Here is a 22,497-nt window from a genome sequence, read left to right as displayed (position 1 = left end):
GGTTAGCTTTATAGTGTGTCGAGTATGTATCTTATCCGGTAGCAAGATGGTTTCCTAGTTGTATACGACACAGGATGGTGACGTACATGTGCTTGTTATGTATGAATTCAGAAGGAAAGAAGAATTGGTGAAAGGCATTATTACCAAGAAAAAAACAGATACGCGTTAGCAAGCTTTGATGATAGTACGTATTCGTGGGTGGGCTGGACGATCTTATTAGAAAACTTATGGATTTTTTTTTCTATAGAGCGACCTTTTGAATCTCAACCGTCTATCTTTATGATTAACACAAAATCAATGAATATAAAAGGATGACTTATGGAGAACTATGAAAGCTTCCGTCCTTTATTATTAGATATAGATATAGACAGTGGCGAAGCTATATGTAAGCTGTGGGGTCAGCCGACCCCACAGCTTTTCTAAAAAACAGCCTATAATCACTGTTCATCATGAAGAAAAAATTCACAAAAAATACAGTTGACCTCGCAGATTATTTTGGCTGGCATCGCCGCTGGATATAGAGGTATAGATATAGATACAGATATAGATATAGACTTTCTTGGACGGCTGAGAGATGGAACTGCCATGGATATAATGGATGCTCAAATTGTGGAGGAGGCCAGCCACAGCGAGATCAACGAGACCTAAGATGAAAGAGGTGGAGCTAAGGCTATAGCTGCTGCGAGCTATAAGGGGACCTCCTAGAACACACAAACAAGATTTACAAAGGCATGACGGGACCAAGCCGTTGTTAACTCGAATGAAGTCCATATCCACTTCTGTGGCCATGACCAAGAATGTCGAACTTGGCTTTGTTGCTGATAATACGGCGTAGCAGGCGGCAGGCCCTCACGAGGTGCTAGATTGTTGCAGCATATTGGCTTTAGTTTGACAGCAAAAATTTAACCCTTATAACTAGTGAGCAGTGTTGTGCGACTAGCACATATGGAAATCATTGATCATCTCCTGGTGGCATGCGTGTTCGCCCGGCAGGTTTGGTTTGAGGTTCTCTGGACGCTTGGGGGAAGGAACGGTGGACGCCATGGACCTCAGACATTCTGCTTTCCTGGAGCACCTCGCATGCGCCTCAAGCGAGTATCGGGAAGGATTTTCAACGCAATGTTGTTGTTGGTGTTATGGGAAATTTGGAAGCACCGTGCAATGAAGAGCTTTGGTTCTCAAGAGGATTTTGGAGGAGGGATAGGCTTGGCTTATAGTGGGTTTGTTTAGAGGAGACCTGTCGCAACTCTTTGCGGAATTAGTTAGGCGGGTTAGTCGGGAGTAATTGCCTTAGCAATTTGTATGGTGGAGGCCGATGGGCTTTGTAAAATTGTGGATGGACGCCTTGCCTTTATCTTATTAATATATCGAAAAAGACTTTCGTCCCGCTTTATATATAAAGCAACACAGCCGAATCTACTTTGCAAGAGGGTCTCCTATGAATATATGATACACATGTTGATGCGTATTCTAGAAAATCTAGTGAGTAGTGTTGCAGAGTGGAAGGATGTGCACACAAATTCAGTGTAGGAATGTGCGCGGGAGATTCAGTGTAAGAAGGAAAATGCTAAGCTTCAACGGGCGGATCGTGGGCGGGTGTCCGCTGCCTCGTTCGCGTGATGCGTGTCTCTTATGGTTTTGCAACTAATCCCTTGTTGCGGTCTCCCCATCGCAACAACTCATATGTTGCAGGATCTGGATCTGGATCCATTGAGTGCAGATGCCTCTGGTGTTCCTCCCAAGCCTTCTTTTACAAAGACGTTCTTCCTTTAATTTTTGCAACATCATTCATGTTGCAAAAGTCTTCTGGCAACATCATATATGTTGAAAAAAGTAAAGACAAAAAAAATCGCAACACAATTTATGTTGGATGTTTCTGTAATATGAGCTCTCTTGCAAAGGTTTTTGCAACACCTACTTTGTTGCAATAATAAGGACGAGAGTAAGCCGTTGGATGGACTGGGTCCAACAGCTATCGAGGGGGTGGATATTTTCAAGTTATCCGCCGGCGGACTTGTAGCACTGCCCGTGTAAGAATGTTGACACAACATTCAGCGCAAGAGTCTCAAATTGTTTTTACCCCTCAAATTCAGGTAGCGAGGAATCTGTGTACCGGGAAAAAAGTTCTTATTAGTTTGGTCTATTATTTAGCCGCTCAACTGGAGAGTTGGGATTGGGCAAACCAGTGTAGATAAAAGAAATGAGAAAGATGAAACTAGTTTTATCTTTAAAGAGTTAGTCGATATGTCCGAGTGGTTAAGGAGACAGACTCGAAATCTGTTGGGCTTTGCCTGCGCAGGTTCGAATCCTGCTGTCGACGCGATTCTTTTTTCTTCTCTCCGGCGACCATTTTTTCACTCTACCTCACCACACATTTGCAGCTTCTACCCTTCTTTATTTCTTGATAAATTTGATTTCTGTTAGGGTTAAAAGAGAGTTTATATTAATTGGGAATCATCCGGTTGCTATCATTTTCACATAGGGGTATCAAATGAGAGGGCACACTGAGTACCGACGGGTCATTTGCAGAGGACGGTTCAGCCGGCGCGGGAATGATCTTACGCAATGAAGCTGGTGGTGTTATTTTTTCTGTGTGTAAACAGTTGTTGGGCTTTGCCTGCGCAGGTTCGAATCCTGCTGTCGACGCGATTCTTTTTTCTTCTCTCCGGCGACCATTTTTTCACTCTACCTCACCACACATTTGCAGCTTCTACCCTTCTTTATTTCTTGATAAATTTGATTTCTGTTAGGGTTAAAAGAGAGTTTATATTAATTGGGAATCATCCGGTTGCTATCACTTTCACATAGGGGTATCAAATGAGAGGGCACACTGAGTACCGACGGATCATTTGCAGAGGACGGTTCAGCCGGCGCGGGAATGATCTTACGCAATGAAGCTGGTGGTGTTATTTTTTCTGCGTGTAAACAGTTGTTTACTTGTCGTGATGCGCTGGAGGCGAAACTATGTGCATGCATGGAAGGGCTATCCTTTGCTATCCAAAGAAGTGAGCTACCAAATGAGATCGAGATGGACTTGCGGACGACGGTTGGCATGATTCAGAAGCGTGAAGAGGACAGATCCGTCTATGCCTCTCTCGTGAAAGAAGTTAAGTATTTGTTAAGTCTTAGAAACTTATATTACTCACGTTAGTCGTAATTAAAATAAGGCTAGTGATTGTCTAGCAAGATTTGCAAAAACTGAAGGTACAACCATGACGTGGATCGGTTCAGGTCCGTCTATGGTCTTAGATTTGGTGAAGGAGGATTGTAAAAACTTTGTGATTGAGTAATACATTTTTCTCCCCCGCAACATTGGCTACTCGGTTGCTCTCTCTATGCTCCAATCGTACGCTTAGCTTTCAAAGTTTGGTATGTTGACTTGAGGGGGATTGATAGCATTAACAACTGCAGAGCGATCAGACTCAGTGATCAGTGGTCCAAGCCGTAACAGGGAGATGAGCCCCAAGACAGTCCCAGCAATTCTGCTGCTGAATCTGGCCTGTGTAGGAGAACAGATGTTCTTCCAGCAAGGACCAATCCTTTCTCGTGGTTGTACGCAGAGCCACTCCAAAAACATGAATAACTTATCACCACTCCAAAAAGATGCCCGTAAACGATTTCTTCCTCAAATACTAATCCCTCCGTTCCGAATTACTTGTCGCAGGTATGGATGTATCTAAATGTATTTTAGTTCTAGATACATACATTTCTGCGACGAGTAATTTGGAACGGAGGGAGTACTATGTAACAAAAAGAGCTCTATTGATACGAACAGATTTAATAGGATTATGTTACTACAAGTCTACAAGAACATGAATTTGCATTCATAATCTTGCCAACAAGTATCACTAATCTTCAATAAGAAAAACTGACAGCTAAAAGCGACCATAAGAGTACTGCAGTAACAGTAATTTTCTCAAAGGAAGTGCTTATTTACTGCAGTAACAGCAACTGACATACAGTAGTGGTTCAGTTCACAAAGTTAATTAAGATTTAAATCAAGCCATCATCATCTGCTGAGCGGCAGAAAATCCTAGCTCAGGACAATCCCTTATACTCTGCTGATCATCTGAAACTACTCTGGGGGGAGGATTTTAGAGATTGGACCAAAGCTGGGAGAGCAAAACCTACAGTTTTAAAATGGTACTGCATGCAAATACATATAGGACCACGCTTACAGATGACACAAGAAAAGTACAAACTTACTCACAAAAGGAAGAGTTCCCGAAAGAAATCGTGCATATAAATTTTGCGAAAAAACACAAATTAGCACTTTTTATCATTAAAATTTGCACATTAATGCTAACAACAGCCTATGTACATGAGCGACTCTTCTTAGAAAATGTTGAAAGTTAAAAAAAAACACAGTTCTCAGATTTTTCTAAACTGTCCAAACCAGATTGGGTTCAGCAAACCATGCCGAGCACTCTGCCCTACAGCATACTCAACCATTTTCGAGGTGTGTGATATAAAATTTGAGAATTGCATTAGCAGCTCTATGCCATAATGGACATTTATATCTTACTGAAGCCTCAGTTATACCAGCACAGCAAACAATTACCTAGCAATGGGCACTAATAAGATCCAAATACGAGACGGGTGAATGCATACAAAAAACAACTCAAAAGGCAATTCGTTTTTCCATGAAGAATGAACAAGATTAACTAGCTATCAGACATCTGAAACACCACCATATCTTCTATATATTATAGGTAAAAAAACATAAAGAAATGTGTGGTCATGATTTTGAGTAAAAGATCTTATCTAAGAAGGAAAATCGGTGAATATCAAAAGAGTTGCAACGATCACCGTTGCATTGCACTCTGACCAAACATATGAACATCTTCATCTCACTACATAGGCATTGCAGTCTACTATTATGTGCACTGTAGGCCAAAAATATGCAACAAAATGAGAACTACTCAAGACCTTCATGCAGTTTTGTGGAGCTACTGAAGCAAGATAGGGCTAAAAGATCGTCGGGCAGCAATATGGGCCCCATATCTGTAGTTCCCTAAACATAAAGCTCAAGATTCAATTTTTACATCTTATACTCATTGCTTTGGTAAGAAAAAGAACACTGACTAAATTAGTCAACGCATATCAGTGGGGCCAACATCCATCATCATCTATTGGGTTAGAGAAAACACTCTCTAGACATGCCATCATTATCAGCTAATCATAGGTAGAGCAAACTGTTGAGTCTTCAGAATGGTAAGACTAAATTGATGCATTTCCAATTGATGCCCCCTTTCACAAAAATGCTTACCTGACGTGCCCTCCCATATATGGTTAATTAAGATCTATAATCAAGCCGTGCACAAGCCATCATCATCTCTTGATCGACAGAAAATCCTAGCTCAGGACAAGGTTTCACACTGCTGATCATCCGAAACTCAGATACATATAGGATCACCCTTACGGAAGCACAATTTTTTTTACCAAACTTACTGACAAAATCAGGAATATACATTTTGTGAAAACACAAATTAGCACATTTTATCACAAAAATTTGCCTGTAAATGCTATACTATCCTATGTACATGAGTGGTTCATTTTAGAAAATTTTGAAACTTGAAAACACAGTTCTCAGATTTTCTAAACTGTCCAAGCGAGCTTGGGTTCAGCCATTCCATGTCGAGCACCATGCCCCCCTTCAGCATACCCCAACCATTGTTGATGCATGTATGCCATAATGGACATGATATCTTACCGAAGCCCAGATATACTATTATGTGCACTATGGACCCAAATTATGCAACAAATAACGAACTACTCAAGATCTTCATGCAGTTTTTGTGGAGCTGCTGAAGGAAAATAAAAAACTTAAAAGATCTCAAGGTAGCAATACAGCCCCATATATGTAGTTCCTTGAACATACAGCTCAAGATTCAGTTTACATCTTATGCTCGTCAGTAACACTGCTTTGCTAAGAAGTTAACACTTCACTAAATTAATTAAGGCATATCAGTGAGACAGCATGCATAAACCATCATCTCAACTCACCAAAGTTCAAACATATCTCTTTGAAAGATAAATTTAGAGTGTTGGGAGAGCAAACTGTAGAGTTCTCAAAATGGTAAGACAAAGCTGCTGTCTGCAGATGCATTTCAAGCAAATAAAACAACAGAGCACATGGTTCCTACTGCATCTGCAATAATGGGAGGTTCATTACAAGATTATCCTTTCTGCAAGTTTATTCATCACAACACCCTTGTCGCCTCCAAGCTTGCCATCTTTCTTGTTGATGAGAGTGGCCGCCTTTCTGCAAAAAATAGATTTGGCAGTGTGATTCCAAAAAGGGTAAACATGGTACTATATAAATTGCCAGTTAAGTAATCATGATTAGTTGTAATTACCTAGGACTCAAAAGTCTGATTGGGAACAGTTGAACTGTAACTTTATATCTGATTAGAGATTCTTTGTTTTGTTTGCTCCACTAACCTATATAGAGTATTGCTTACAGTTATTTCCCAATCACAAAAAAGGATATCTAGATACAACTATACCTTTTGGATTGTATAGAAACTCATGTATGGAATCAGAGCATGTAATTTCTTTCTCTTCCATAGCTTCTTCCATCGCTGCGACTCAACATTAATCTCATAGATGCCCAGCTCCGTGGGCACAAAGAGGACATCACGGCCCTCCACGGATCCAACCAGTGTAAGGCTTTCCTCGGGATTTTGGATGGGGAAAAGGTTTCCAAGATTGATAATTGTACGTTGACTCCATGAAGCAACTCCATCGGAACCCATCAGTCTTGACCACAGATAGAGTGTTGATCCACTGACATGCGCAAACCCCAAACTGCCATCCTCCATGGCCATGAGGATAGAGGCAGTGGGAATGTGAGAACCCTCAATCGGTGCATCAATCAGTGACAAGCTATGAGAGCTCAAGTCATACTTAAGAATTCCTACACTATCATCATCAACAACCTCAAGCATGAAGTGAAGTGCTGCTCCTTCGATGAGGACAGGGGGCGTTGGCTCGAAGAATGTTTCGGCCGGAAGAAGAAGAGCAGGGCATGGCTCGCCCCACTGATCAAATAGAGGGCACGGCTTGCTCCAGTCACCGGTCTCTGGCAAGGACACACAAGCGTACGCAACGCAATCCTCATCGTCATCTCCTTTCGAGCCCACGCAAACAAAGACCACCTGGAAGGGACCCTCGTGACAAGCGCGGTGGTCGCAGCCGCCCACGGCGCAGAGCACGGCGGTCCCGTGGCTGTCGACCACCAGGTCGGGCGCTTCCAGCTCCCTCCGGCGGCCCGTCATGGGGTCCCAGACGACGAGCGCCATGGGTATCTGATTCACATCATCCCCAAGAAGGACGCGGCCATGGCGGCAGTCCAGCGGAGAGTAGTCGCGTTCGTGGTCCGGAATGCGCGCGCCGAATTTCGTGGTGGAGGTGAGGTGTGGGACGGGGCCTTGATCCTCCCAGTTCTCCAGCCAGGTATGGAGGAAGCCCAGCATGGGGGGAGCTCCATGGTGGTCGTGGTAGCGGCCGCGGAAGCGAGGGCCGCAGAGGAGGCCGAGCCAGAGCTTGCTTGCGAGGGACGCGCGCACGAGGTGTTCGGGCTCGTCCGGCGGGAGCCGGAGGAAGATCTCCTCGAGGATCTCATCCGGCAGCGATGGTGCCGCCGCCGGCGGCGGCGGCATGGTGGGCGGCGGAGGCGATGGTTTCGAGAGGGGATCGATGTGGAGTGTGGTCTGTGCGATGGGTCATTATTTTTTTATACCTAAATAAAAAAAAGAAACTCTTCTTTTCACCCATCGATCTTTCGGCATCCATCGCCTTTATGGCTGTTAGATATTTTCTTAATCACATGGTTTGGAAGTATCTTTTTTCACCATTCAGCCGATCTTTTTGCAGGCATCCATCATCTTTATGGCTGTCGAATATTTTTTTAATCACATGGCTCGGAAGTACCTTTTTTTTCATCACCCGGCCGATCTTTCTACGCGCATCCATTGTCTTTATGGTTGTCGAATATTTTTTTAATCACATGGCTCGGAAGTATATCTTTTTTTCACGGTTAGCTTTGCAACTGGACCATTGTTACAATTTTCACCCCGCAACAACTAGCTTGTTGCAAGATCTAGATTCCCACAACCTCCAGACATGCGCGCCACTAGACATGTCGGCACCGGCATGGATGAGCATGCTCTCCTTCATCGGCCCTCCCCTCTCTCCTCTTCATTCCTCTTCTTCGTCGACGGGCCCGACCGCTCGGTCGTTGGTCGCCTTTCCACGGCCGCTCGATGACTTCGTCCGAGCCGCCTCTTGCCGGATCTACGCCGCTCCGGCGAGATCGATACCGCATTACCTTGGCAGCCTTCATTCCTCGGTCTTCCCCGACACGCCTGCGTCAGACGTTGCTGCTGGACGACGTGGAGTGGGATCCGCAATTGATTTTTGTCGTCTGCAACAAGACTCTTGTTGCAACAGGTTAAGAGGAAAAAACAATTTTAAAAAATTCTGCAACATGGCCTTTGTTGCGAATAATTTTTGCAACTAGACCTCTGTTGCAGAAAATACTGCAGCAACATATTTTTTGCAAAGATTTTGAATCACGTGGTAGATCACACGGCCATCGGCAGCTTCATCCAATGGTAAGGGAGGCGGCCGCCGCCTCCCTTTTAACTTTATCCACCGACGGATGCGTAGCATCGCCCAAAAGAGAAGGGGCGTTGCTACGTGTCGCCCGGCGGATCTTTTCTGCCTCACGAGCCGTCAGATGTGATGGATTTAGCGATCGAGGGTCATCTTCTACCACTGCAACACATGTCATGTTGCAGAAAATTTCCGCAACACGGCTTATGTTGTGAATTTTTTTTTTGCAACATAAGTTAAGTTGCAGATTATTTTTTATAACAGATGTCTTGTTATAGTTTTTGCGACAGAGGTCTTGTTGCAATTTTTTTGGCAACAGAGATCTCGTTGTAATTTAATTTGTTTTGTAACATAGGTCTTGTTTTTTTTTTTGCAACAGAGACCTTGTTGTAGAAATTCACTGTAGCGAGCAGTAAGCAGCGACCATGTCGTCCGAAGAAAAGCCAAAGATCCCTTAGAACGGCACGGCAACTATGGAGGCAACTCCTCACGGTGGACGCGGACGCCAATGCTTTCCTAGGACGGCGGACGCAGCTTGAGTTCGGGCGCACCCGCGACGGCTGACATTCATGATGGAGGTGGGTGGCAGCGGTGGCGCTCACCCCGGCGACCTCGTCGGCGTGCTGCCGGCGGCGAGCGTCGATGGCGCCGGTCGACGCAGCGCGAGGAGGCGTCGCCTTGACAGGGAGCTCGGGAGGAGCACGGGCGGCCACTGCTTTCGTGGGATTCCAGATCCAGATCCCGCAACACATTAGTTGTTGTGGTGGAAAAATTGCAACAACGACTCAATTGCGAAATATCGTAGTTGAATATTTAGTTGGCGGACGCGTTGTTGTACGTCGGGATCATTTCGCTATAAATATCGTAGGAGCACCGAATTCGGAAGAAATCTAGGGTGTTACATGCCTACTAGCAGCCTTATCCAAGAAAAGCCGGTCATATACTATCCTGTCCATATTAAGTTGGGGTAGGTATATGACGGAGGCATTCAAACGAACACTTTATGTACAGAAAGGAACACAAACAATGGTCGTGTCGGTTGCAAGACTACCAATTGAATGGCGGTTGGACCAGAGCACCGATTAAACTAATTAATTAAATTCCAGCACTCTCTCCAATCATTAAGGTTCACGGTTGTGAGTGTACACCATCTTGACAATGGCTCCTTCAATATACTATGGGGTAAAATATAAGAAAGGAAGTATTTTGATAGGATTAGAAATCTCCTTTAAACCTAGCGGAGAATTCAGATGAAATGATACAAACATGTAATGATTACGGTCTCTCTTTGTTAACTTATATGAGAAAACTTGTTAAGGAAAAACTCAGATTTTTTCAAGAAAATAATAGATATGTCTTGTATCCAAGGTTTTGTGTAGGGGGGGGGGGGGGGGGGGGGGGGGGGGGTTGATTACGGCAGCACGCCTTTGATTTTCTTCAGTGCTTGTGTTCGTCGCAATGTGGTCTACGGATCTAGATGTACTTTTTATTATTTCTAGTGTTAGTTGTACTGGCACGATTGATGATGAATAGATTGAATTTTTTTCGCAAAACAAAAAGAAACCCAAGGTTCTTGTAGTCGTCGTAATGTGGTCTATGGATCTAGATGTAGTTTTTATTATTTCTAGTATTCGTTGTACTGCAATGATTGATGATGAATAGGTTAGAAGTTTTTCTAAGAAAAACCGAGGTGGCCATGGTTACCGTGAAATTTTCAAACAAAAATTGAATTCAAATATCTAGAAAAGTCAAATTGTAGTCATCATAATGTGGTCTATGGATCTAGATGTATTTTTTTATTATGTCTAGTGTTCGTTGTACTGCCATGATTGATGATGAATAGGTTAGAAGTTTTTTTCGGAAAAAAACCCCGAGGTTACCATGGTTACCGTGAAATTTTCAGACAAAAATTGAATTCAAATATCTAGAAAAGTCAAATTGTTAACAAACTAATTATGTTCACAAAACACTTCAACAGTATAGCAGAGAAGGGAATCGAACCCGACCTCAATTCAAATATCTAGAAAAGTCAAATTGTTAACAAACTAATTATGTTCACAAAACACTTCAACAGTATAGCAGAGAAGGGAATCGAACCCGACCTCAATTCAAATATCTAGAAAAGTCAAATTGTTAACAAACTAATTATGTTCACAAAACACTTCAACAGTATAGCAGAGAAGGGAATCGAACCCGACCTCAATTCAAATATCTAGAAAAGTCAAATTGTTAACAAACTAATTATGTTCACAAAACACTTCAACAGTATAGCAGAGAAGGGAATCGAACCCGACCTCAATTCAAATATCTAGAAAAGTCAAATTGTTAACAAACTAATTATGTTCACAAAACACTTCAACAGTATAGCAGAGAAGGGAATCGAACCCACACCATTGTGGTAGAAGAATGAGCGCACCATTGTGGTAGAAGAACCAGCGCACTAGCTCCACTAAAAAGATCCCCCGCCTCGAGAGCCATTTGATCTGGCGCCATCCAGCGACCCGACCTTTTCCTCATAATTGTAACAAATGCAGTGTTGCAGAACCCTCTGCAACAAACTTCATGTTGCAGACACATTTGCAAGAGAGGTTCTGTTGCATAATTCTTGTCGTCTTAACTTCTTTGCAACATGGGTGTTGTTGCGGAATGACTTCTGCAACAAGATGTTGTTGCAGAATTTTTTTTGTCTTATCTTTTCTGCAACATTGGTGTTGTTGTGGAAGGACTTCTGCAACACAGATGATGTTGCAGAAAAATTGTCAAGGTGGCAGAGGCACGCGTCTAGTGGTGGAGTTCCTGGCTGTCCAGCAAGGAAAGGATGAGTGGAGACCGAGGGAGCGGAAGGAGCCATGGGGCAGTGGAGGTCCCCAGCAACGGTGGGCAGCTGGACTGGACGCATGGTGGTCAGAAGAGGAGGCCGACCATATGGCGGTGGCTGGCGTTCATGGTTGGTTGGCAATGCAAGGAGAAAGAAAGGTGGGGAAGGAAGGGAACGAGGTGCAGTGATGGACGCAGGGCTCGCTAGCGGTGGCGCGCCGACGACCTGTCGAACAATGCGGCGACGCGCGGAATGAATCGGGCGAATTGGTGCCGCGGCTCCCGATCCGATCTAGATGGAACACTCAGGGTTTCGCAACATCTAGCGTGTTGCAATAAGGTGCTTTGCAGCACCTAATGTGTTCACATTGTGCTCTGTCGGATGGAACTTGGATCTGACAGTTGGGTGGGTGGCGGAACTCTGCTTGTATCTTCCTTTGAAAGCAATCGGTATGAGAAAATAGGAGATACCATGACATATGACCTTGTATTGTTATTGCCACGTCAAAATATTTTTTGTTAGAAGCTTTGAGAAAAGCGTATAAACGTATCCGTTAATTGCATGTACAGTAGGAAGCAGACAAGCCAAATCAGTGAGTAAATTGCCCAACGGCGACGGCGACGGCGATCCGTCCGGCCGTGATCATATATAAACCGCTAGATTAGATAGCTGCATGCTCACCCGGCCGGCCGAGACGACATTAGCTACAAGAGCTCGCTGGCTGAGGGAGATGGCGGCGCACGTGCTGGCCTTCCCGTGGCCGCTGCAAGGCCACATCAACCCCATGCTCCACCTCGCCTCCGCCCTCCTCGACGCCGGCCTCCGCGTCACCTTCCTCCACACGGAGCACAACCTCCGGCGCTTCACCCGAGTGCCGCCTCACCACCCGCGCCTCCGCCTGGTGTCCATCCCCGACGGCCTCCCCGACCACCACCCCCGCTCCGTGGGCGGCCTCATGGAGCTCGTGGAGTCCATGCGCACGGCGGGCAGCGCAGCGTACCGCGCCCTGCTGCTGCGGATGATGGAGTCGGACGACGACGACGCGGTGACGTGCGTCATCACCGACGGCGTGATGCCATTCGCCGTCAGCGTCGCCGAGGAGCTTGGCGTCCCAGCGCTCGCGTTCCGCACGGAGAGCGCCTGCGGTTTCCTCGCGTATCTGTCCGTGCCCAGGCTCCTGGAGCTCGGCGAGAAGCCCGTCCCTTCCGACGAGCAGGTGCGCGGCGTCCCCGGGATGGAGGGGTTCCTACGGCGCCGAGACCTTCCGCGTGTAGTGCCACCGCCACCTGGACCTGGAAACGGCGAGGAAGAGGTCGTCGACCCCGACTGGCCCGACCCCGTTCCCGTGCTGCTGACCATCGCCGACACCGCCGCTCGCTGCGGCGAGTCAAGGGCGCTGGTACTCAACACCGCCGCGTCCATGGAGGGGCCGGCGCTCTCGCGGATCGCGCCGCACATGCGCGACGTCTTTGCCGTCGGCCCCCTCCACGCCAGGCCAGCAGCCAGACACGCCGCAGCAGAAGTACAACACGTGAGCAACGACGACATGAGCTTGTCGGCGTGGCTGGACGGCCACGAGGACCGGTCGGTGGTGTACGTGAACCTAGGGAGCCTCACCATCGTCTCGAGTGAGCAGCTGGCCGAGTTCCTGCACGGCCTCGTGGCCGCCGGCTACGCCTTCCTGGGCGTGTTCCGGCAGGACATGCTCCACCAAATGGCCGCCGCCGCCGCTAGCGCTAGCAAGTCCTCCGTGGCCCTCCGGGAAGCGGTGGAGGCGGTGGCGGGAGCCGGCAGCGAGAGGGCGCTGGTGGTGGAGTGGGCGCTGCAGCGGGACGCGCACCACGTGCTGCGGCACCGCGCGGTGGGGTGCTTCCTGACGCACGGCGGGTGGAACTCGACGCTGGAGGCCGGCGTGGAGGGCGTGCCGGCGGTGTGCTGGCCCTTCTTTGCCGACCAGCAGACTAACAGCCGCTTCGTGGGGGCCGTGTGGAGGACGGGGCTGGACATGAAGGACGTGTGGCAAAGGGCCGTGGTGGAGAGGATGGTGAGGGAGGCCATGGAGTCCCCTGAGATCCGGGCGTCGGCCCAGTCCATGTCACGGCAGCTCAGGCTGGACATCGCCCAGGGGGGCTCGTCGTCGTCCGAGTTGGAGCGCCTCGTCGGCCTCATCACCGAGCTCAGCGCCGTGAAAATTTCATCGCCTGCTCCCGCTCTCACTTGTTGATTTATATGCTGATTTGCTGCAGTTTGCTGTAATAAGAGGTGTTGCATGTGCATGCAGCCACCAGTACTGTCTGTGGTGTGTATTTGATGTCGTGTGCTGCTACATACGTAATTTGCAATTGCAGGACTGTTGAGTGGATGATCTGGTATTGTTGTAATCTGTTCTTTCTAAAGATGTGAGGCCATCATCTTTATTGTGTTAAAAATAATCAAGGCATTAATAAATCTATAGTATTATGTTTATTACTCATATCTATAATACCTAAATAGTTCATCCCCACTAAACTAATTCTCTTGACATGCAAGCTACCCAACTCAGCAATCTTGCCACATAAGCAACTTTTAACATGCATAATGCCCTCAGCCATCCATGTCATCATTTGTTTTTGGTGTTTTTTTTCTGAAAAGAAATGGAGCTCCGGCTGGAGCATCACGGCCCTGCCATCTCTGTTGGTAATAACTCCAACGCCGATTGATTTTCCATCACTAAATCTCCTACGTCACTTCCACTTCGTCTTCTCCACCGAATAGATGCAAGGATGGAGTTGCTCTCCCTCTTGCAATTAATTTTTCCCCATTCTTTCTGTGCTCAGTATCGCCTGTTCCCCTCCCCTCCCATCCAGTGCAAGACGTCGTGCCTCTATTTAATCTTCTCCCCTCCCCGTCATCTCCTCTGCCCCCTGTCTTCTCTTCCTTGATCCTTGCCACATGCTATTTGTGCTTCCGTCCGTCTGCGTGTCGTGGAGTCGAGCCTCCTGATCGAGGTCTATGTTTCAAGCTACAGCCTCCACATCTCGACAGAGCCAACTCTCCTCCCTGACACTGCTGTCTATCTGCACGGCGTCATCGAGGTTAGGTATCCTCACGGGCATATTCCTGAGTTGTGGAGTGATACTGCCTGGGAGGTATCCCAAATCAACATTAACTGATGATTAGTCAAAAGTGTCGATGAAATTTGTGACATCATTCTTCTTCACGATGATTCATGGTAAGCCTGTAGGTTGCCATAGCCTTTGCACATGCTTTTCTCGGTTCAGATATGTTTGCTCACTTCATTTTCTACCTTCAGTCATATATATGGGCTAGCTATTATGTAAACTTACGGGTTTGTCTAGGGCACATCTAGATGTGCCCTAGTTATTGCACATCTAAGTGACACAAGCAAGTGTAGAAAGAAAAAGAAAATACTTACACGAATCTCCGCATAAGATCAATGATATAGGACTTAGATGTGCAATACTTATGGCACATCTAGATGTGCTTTAGCAAAACTGTAAACTTAATTACATTACATACACTTTTGTATCTGAACAAGAATTTGATTTCCAGTTTTGCTAAAGCACATCTAGATGTGCCATAAGTATTGGCACATCTAAGTCCTATGTCATTGATCTTACGTCGAGATTCGTGTGGATATTTCTCTTTTTCTTTTTTCTTTTCTCTTTATGCTTGATTCACTCACTTAGATGTGCAATAACTAGAGCACATCTAGATGTGCCCTAGACACACCCTTTGATTTCCATGGACCTTGCAGTTGAATTCGGCAGCAAATATTTCTATCTTCATCTCATTTGCTGTCATAATTAGTTGCTATTGTTTTTTTTTGTGGTTTCGCCTACAAAGGTACTGGTTCTTAGTTTATAGTTGATGTATTGGATTTGTTGCTAATAGATGGAAGTTATTTCTCTTGCCTTTTCAGTAATATAATTCTGGCATGGAAAGCAGTCCTCGGTGAGCTCTCAAAATCTTTCCTGTAGGCCAATGATGAATGGCGTCACTACAGTTTTGGTCAGCCCTTTCCATCTCCGTGTCTTTCCTGTATGCCAATGGTGAATGGAGTCGTTAGAGTTTTGGTTACCCATTCTACATGCCCAGAAAAACTACTGGTGACCAAGCATGCTCATCACATCACGGTTGAATAGCAAACTCCTAATATTTCCATATATTGTGCACAGTCTTCTCCTTTATTCACATCGATCGTATAATGTATCAAGTTAAAACTACCAGTTGTGTTCTGGACATTGTGTATTTTTTGGACATGTCCATTACTTGAGAAATCGGCTAATCATGTATATCCATGAAGATGTAAATCTATTTCCCTTCCAATTTTCAACTCAGATTATATTGTGAGATATAATTATGGAAGTACTATCTGATGGTCCATTTTGGAAATTCTAGGTCCCTTGAATTAGCTTCAATAGGTACACTATTCTGAACTTTACATACTTTTCTTAAGCATGTTTCCTATTCTCTAACATTTGATGAAACATTTCTTTAGATTGACTTCCAATGGTAGAAGGGAGAGGGATTTAGATGTTATGTCCTGAGTGTGTTTTCGTAATACACCAGCGGGTCTGTGGAGTAGTATCTTTGTCCACTGTCTTTTAGTAATGCGGGTATGCCACATGCATATTCCTAGCAGTCTCCACTTTTGATTGTGGGATTCACACGTGGATATCATTGAAGCTAATAGATTGATATTGATTTATTTCTGATGGTGTCTTAGTCACTTTATGCAAATACTTTTAGGTAGGTGTGTGGTGAGAGTATCACTACTACATTAATTCTTCTATAATGTCACTTCATGTTGTAAGCTGAAAGTGCACATAATTTATCACTTCATGTTCTATTTGTTTTCCGATTTGCACACTATGCTTCTCATTTCAGTATATTTTGAACAAAGTAAACTCATATTCGATAGTTGAGGAGTTATACTAAGACTTTATTTTTTCTGATTGCTCAAGCAAATAGAACAAATGTGACACAGTCACTAGTAGAAAACGGGCCATTAGCACCGGTTTGTAAGGGCCTTTAGTGCCGGTTATGGAACCGGCACTAACGTTTCGGCACTAAAGCCCCCCCCTTTAGTACCGGTTCAGCACGAACCGGTGCTAAAGGGGAACCACGTGGCACGAGCCAGCTCCGGGGGCTGGGAGCCTTTTAGTACCGGTTGGTAACACCAACCGGTACTAAATGGTTGTGGGTTTTTGTTTTATTTTGTATTTTTCAATTAAATTTGTGTTATCAATTTAATTTAGGATTGTTTTACGTTATAATGAGTTGTAGTCGTCGTCGTCGTCATCATCATCGCATATTAATAAATAAATAAACTCTAGCTAGCTAAAAATCATCGTAGTCGTCTAATTACCACTATTTAATCATCATAGTCATTACCGCGCTAGCTATCTAATCATCATCAACGCTGGCTAGCTTAAAGAGGAAACATTCACTTTGTAACAGAAGCAAAGATATCATCAAGTTCAACATAATCGTCATCAAGATCGAAGTTCAGGACACAGACATGAGACAAGTACTAATTAAGAGCATGAACTAGTAGCTACTGATCCTGCTGCTCCCTCTCAGGTAGAATAGCATAGAACATGTATAGCTCTCCTGATTCATCATACTGGAGCATGCAGATGAATCTGTCTCCTAATCTTGGGTTGCGCTTCACCTTACTGCCCCTAGTACTTCTCTGCGATCGTTAACAATTTTGCTCCAATCTTTCACTATTAAGCATTCTTCGCTTTCAGAAATCCTGAATGCACTCATGTGCAATGTAGGAAATCTTGGTCGTAAGCTAACCATTGACATGCGACATTTTGTCTCGATCCACTGAGGCACAACTGTCATCGAAAGTCCCTGTTGAACAACATCGTATAGTAATTAATATACTAAGCAATGAAAGTTTAGCTTCAAAAATAATGTATGCAAAAGATGCACTAATTAAGGACAAATATTTAAAATCTTACCATCTTTTGATTATAGATGTGACCGTAGTTCAATACGATCACCATTGGTCGCACGTTTTGAGTACTAACATTTCTAAGTTTAGGAAAAAAAATTGTCTTGACAGTATTAAGATCCTCAAGCCATGAAACATAATGACTTATCTCCTCGCAGTTTAGTTGAGCCCCGGGGCAGTAGTAGGTCCTGTCTACCAAGCGCCGGACATGTTTGCTTGAACCGAAATAAGCTGACAATACAAATTAGTTGTCAACTATTTTTGAATAAACTGTATGAAAGACATAAACATATGCATGCATGGTTGAGAAAAACTCACCAAATGGTAGAACTGGAGGCGTTTGCACATCGACCCAGATGTCTATATTACCTTCAATATCATCTTCCGGACGAATATCAAAGGTGATAACCATATCAGGCTCAAATGCATAAGCCTTGCATAGTGCTTGCCAAGTTTTGCATTCAAAATGGGTGTATCTGTCTCCATTATATAATTTGACGTTGAAAGTATACCCATGCTCCGTTAAGTAAACTCTCTTTACCTCCATATCATCTATAGCACTAAAACCTATCTTATCCAAGACAAAAATTCTTGCATGGCAGGGGATGCGCTATAGTAGAATAGTGAAAATTTAAAATTATAAGTTGAAGCAAATGAAGCATAAGTTTTGCATTCAAATAATAATTGACAAAGTGACTTACTGTATCAACTTCAAATGTCTCATCCAGCTTGATGCTGAAGCGCCTACCATCAACAAGGAAATTTTGGTCGCACAGGCCGCGCTGGTCTTCACAGTGTTCGCACAAAATAAAATCTTTTTCGTCGTCAGATGACATTTCCTATGTTCATATAGGTGAAACATTAAACACCTATATCTAGCCAAATATATATTCATCTAACATTTGACATTAATATATCTAACTATATATTCAATTGACATTACTATATATTTAACTTTTCTATCTAATTCATCTAACATTTGACATTAATCTAACATTTATATAAACTCAAAATATATAAAAAATTAAATAAACAGAAAAACTCATTAACAAATAATATTTTAATTAGATCATCAAATCTCATATACCTAAATTTTTCTTACTAAAAATAAACTAGTTATATTAATTATTGAACTAGTTCAAATCTCATATACCTAAATTTTCTTACTAAAAATAAACTAGTTATATTAATTATTGAACTAGTTCAAATCTCATATACCTAAATTTTCTTACTAAAAATAAACTAGTTATATTAATTATTCAACTAGTTCTAATCTCTAGTTCGACAATCTTTCTATCTAGCTAATTCATCTAACATTCGACATTAATCTAACATTCGATCATCTAATTAAATTTTCTGAAAAACAGAAAATAAGAAGAAAAAAATGTGTGTGTATGTGTGTGTATACGTATATGTGTGTACGTATGTGTGTATGTGTGTGTATGCGTGTGTGGTATATGCATGTGTGTGTGTGCATGCGCGCCGCCCCGTACGTACGGGGCGGGGGCGCCGGCGTTCGGGGCGGCGGCGGGGACGGACGGCGCGCGGCGCGGCGGCCGGGTACGCGCGAGGAGAGAGCGAGATACGTACGGACGGCGGCGCGGGACGACGACGGGACCGCATCGCGGGACGACGACGGACGGCGGCGCGCGGCGTTCGGGGCGGCGGCGGGGACGACGACGACGGGCGACGGGCGGCGACGACGGGAGCGGCGCGCGAGAGGTTGACGAAAGAAGTGGGGAGATGTAACTGAAATTTCGTAAGTGCTGTATATATAGGGTGAGCCTTTAGTACCGGTTGGAGCCACCAACCGGTACTAAAGGCCTACTTTGGCCAGGCAAAGAGGCGGGAAGAGCAGGCCTTTAGTACCGGTTGGTGGTTCCAACCGGTACTAAAGGCCTTGCGCTGCCACCCCAAAGTTTAGTCCCACCTCGCCCGGCGAAGGGCAACCACACTAGTTTATAAACCCAACCGTGGCTACCTCTTCGAACTCCTCTATATAGCAGGCTTCTGGGCCTAATTAATTAGGGCACGCTGCCCTGTGGGTCTGCTGGCCCTCCTGGGCCTGCATTTGCACACCCTAGGTCTGGTAGACCCACAGGGCAGTGTGCCAACAATTTTGCTATATAATTTTTTTTCTGCATTGCTTATTTTCTTTTATTTATTTTTGAGTAGTTTTTATATAGTTTTTTCTTTTCTGTATTATTTATTTTCTTCTATTTATTTTTGAGTAATTTTTTTGTATGGTTTTTTTATTTTCTGCATTATTTATTTTTGTATAGTCCGAAACCCTGATACTCGGAAAGAGTTTGTCCAATTTGTACACGAAGTGCGTCCAGTTTTTGCCGTGACCCTCTCTACTCTTTCGCGCATGCTATGCAGGTGATATGATGATACCATGCCAAGTTTCAACATTTTCAGGATTCATTTTGTAGTGATTTTAAATTTCACGGTCATTTAGCTCTCTAAACAATTAGGTAAATGACCGAATAACAACAAATGATGTCAGAACATGTTCGAAATTGATGACGTCGCTTTAAATGCTGCATACTGAACACAAAAGAAGTCCGGAGTTTAAATAAGTTATTAAAAATAAAAAAGAGGTGCAATGGTGGTTAATTTGCTTCAAGCCATTCGGAATAGTGTGGACTGCACTGCACATAGCTCAGTGCAATCTTTGCTATTCCGCAACGCTTGAAGCTAATCAACATGTAGGTGAGCATTGCAACTCTTCATCATTGTCTGTGCACTCACGGCTTATAAACCGCTCATACTGCCTCTCTCTTGGCGAGGTGGGACTAAAAACAGCTTGCCATAAACTCATTAGTACCGGTTCGTGGTAAGAACCGGCACTAAATGGTGATGGTGGGGCCATAGCCTGACCGCAGGCTGATGCAGCCTCTTTAGTACCGGTTCGTTGCATGAACCGGTACTAAAGGTTCGCCACGAACCGGTACTATTGATCGCCGCCACGAACCGGCACTAATGTACACATTAGTGCCGGCTCTAATTCAAACCGGCACTAATGTGCTTCACGTTTGACCCTTTTTCTACTAGTGAGTAATCTCATTCAACATTGATGCAATCTTTAAGAACTTATCAAAACATCCCGCAGCAACGCGCGGGGTATCTTCTAGTCTATACTAGTAGTCATCAACCCATGCATCGGCACGATGCTAGAAATTCCAGTGTTATCAGTCTCCCATTCCTTAATACTAGATACCCGTTTGCGTCGATGGCGCAAATGGCGAAAGCAAACCAAGCTTTCAAACCATGGAAGTTATTTAGAGACTAATATTCTTTAAACATAAGAAAATAGTTCATACATAGCACTATACTAGCCAGCCCGCTCAGCGGCATGCAGCGCCTGAAAATTTTATGTGTTTTTTTGCTATTTTTATTTCGTGTCATAAAACATAAGAGCTTTAGAGCATCTTCAACGGCCACACACAAATATCGCACCCAATAAAAGTTATAGCGCGCCACTTTAGCACTTTTAATGCGTCGGGACCAACATTGCTTTAGCAGACGCCTAAAGAGACGCGCCCAAAAAGCAGACAGTGCAATTTGTGAAGCGCGCCCAATCCGGAGCCCAAAATATGCTGCGCGCGATAGCGTTTTTCAACGCACGCCCAAAACTTTTTGGCGCTACAGCATCTGCTGGAGCTGTTGGGCGCCCAAAAAAACAAATTTTTAGTGCGCGGAGCTATTTTTGGGCGCATGTTCAAGATGCTCTTATGGGTGTAAGTTTGTAGTCATAAAAAAGCAAGGCATGAAAAAGTAAACCATCAACGCACTCAAAATAAATTCCCATGGAATGAGGATTCACACTACTGTTTTCCTGTTACGAAATACTTATAAGTAGTCAAAAGATAGCATCTAAAAGCCATGCCCGGGCTGTGCCCGGTTGATATGTTATGATGAAATGTGTTGCATGTTATAAATGGAGTTTGTAATATATTGAGGTCATAATGATGGGTTGCCACTTGCGAGCCTTGTCGATGTACTACGTCCAAGTTTTGTATGTGGCGAAAAAAGGTTTATGGGTTGATCCCTTTGTTGGTTGATTGGTTACTACAGAACGAAATTTCAAAAATAAAAATAAAATGGCAACCTGTGAACCCAAACCCGACATTATGACTCCTATGTGTTGTTCCTTATTTCATACAGTGACTTACTCCCTGAAAACGATCATCAAAAGGTATAAAGAAAAAAGTATGCCAAAAGATCACTTGAACTTGCACACCAAACAGAAAAGACATGAACTGTACCATGTGAAATCGCCACACCTCAATTTCTTTAAACTGTTGTGCTTCCAAAAAAAAAGGAAATATGTCCATGTTTTGTTTAGATAACACAACAGACTCTATCTTTACAGTTCCTCTCTGACTTAATCTTTCATGTTTGCATAACTAAGGGCGTGTACGATTGTGAAGTTGAGATTTGAGAAAAAAAAAGCAAGATAATACTTGTAAAACGTACTGGTTTAATACTCCCTCCATCCCAAATTAAGTGACTTAACTTTGTACTAACTTTAGTACAAAGTTAGTACAAAGTTGAGTCGCTTATTTTGGGATGGAGGGAGTAGTTCACAACGACGTTTAATAGTAGATGAATCATGATCTTGCAAGAAAAGAGAATACATTAAAATACTACTATTATAACAATTTCCATTTGGACGGGATGCTTAGGCAAGATGGGGATTTCAACAAATAGTAGATGGGATGCCCGAGTAAGCGCTTTGCTCCTTCATGCAACTTTCTCACAAAAGAAACAGAGAAGATTTTGCGTGCAACAGTGTCGTGGAGTCCAGTGCTTATTTGAGATACATAGTGACAACACAGGCTGTCGAGAACGTGGGGCCACATCACTTTGTCGGATGATCCTCTGTAAGGAAACCTAAATTCTCAAAAGCCCATCCACCCAAATGCAACAACTGGTCCTTCATCAGTGAGAACAAAGGTCATGCATTTTCATTAGAACGGAAAATTTCATTATCATGTATTGCATTAACTTGAAACTGAACATAACCATTCCTTTGTTTACCTGTGGGATGCGTTAAGTATTTTGAACAGACAACACCTCAATCCCA

General features: G+C 44.1%; 2 protein-coding genes and 1 non-coding gene across 4 annotated transcripts; 2 read left to right on the top strand and 1 right to left on the bottom strand.

The window, feature by feature from the left end:
* The first annotated feature begins 2,238 nt into the window (after positions 1 to 2,238).
* TRNAS-CGA lies at positions 2,239 to 2,320 on the top strand. The gene has a single exon. It is a non-coding gene; the product is annotated as a tRNA-Ser (tRNA).
* A 3,760-nt stretch (positions 2,321 to 6,080) lies between these two features.
* Positions 6,081 to 7,725, bottom strand: LOC125554361. Of its 2 annotated transcripts, XM_048717936.1 has the most exons (3): positions 6,510 to 7,725; positions 6,360 to 6,444; positions 6,081 to 6,265 (listed from the first exon to the last, which is right to left on the bottom strand). In XM_048717936.1, the coding sequence occupies exons 1-2, from the start codon at positions 7,662 to 7,664 to the stop codon at positions 6,412 to 6,414; spliced, it is 1,188 nt and encodes a 395-aa protein (XP_048573893.1). In that variant the 5' UTR covers positions 7,665 to 7,725; the 3' UTR covers positions 6,081 to 6,265; positions 6,360 to 6,411. The 2 variants fall into 2 exon arrangements, with proteins under 2 accessions (XP_048573893.1, XP_048573891.1); XM_048717934.1 differs by lacking the exon at positions 6,360 to 6,444.
* A 4,402-nt stretch (positions 7,726 to 12,127) lies between these two features.
* Positions 12,128 to 13,903, top strand: LOC125553093 (myricetin 3-O-rhamnoside 1,2-glucosyltransferase UGT709G2-like). Its single transcript, XM_048716852.1, has one exon. The coding sequence runs from the start codon at positions 12,168 to 12,170 to the stop codon at positions 13,659 to 13,661; it is 1,494 nt and encodes a 497-aa protein (XP_048572809.1). The 5' UTR covers positions 12,128 to 12,167; the 3' UTR covers positions 13,662 to 13,903.
* Positions 13,904 to 22,497: the final 8,594 nt, after the last annotated feature.

This window comes from Triticum urartu, chromosome 4 (assembly GCF_003073215.2).
Source record: "Triticum urartu cultivar G1812 chromosome 4, Tu2.1, whole genome shotgun sequence".
Taxonomy (NCBI): Eukaryota; Viridiplantae; Streptophyta; class Magnoliopsida; order Poales; family Poaceae; genus Triticum; species Triticum urartu.
This window is presented reverse-complemented; position numbering and strand designations above follow the sequence as displayed.

Coding starts and splice junctions, on each gene's coding strand:
- LOC125553093 (XM_048716852.1), top strand. CDS start 12,168: ATGGCGGCGCACGTGCTGGCCTTCCCGTGGCCGCTGCAAGGCCACATC.
- LOC125554361 (XM_048717934.1), bottom strand. CDS start 7,664: ATGCCGCCGCCGCCGGCGGCGGCACCATCGCTGCCGGATGAGATCCTC. Junction 6,266..6,509: donor GTTTCTATACAATCCAAAAG/GTATAGTTGTAT, acceptor TATTTTTTGCAG/AAAGGCGGCCACTCTCATCA.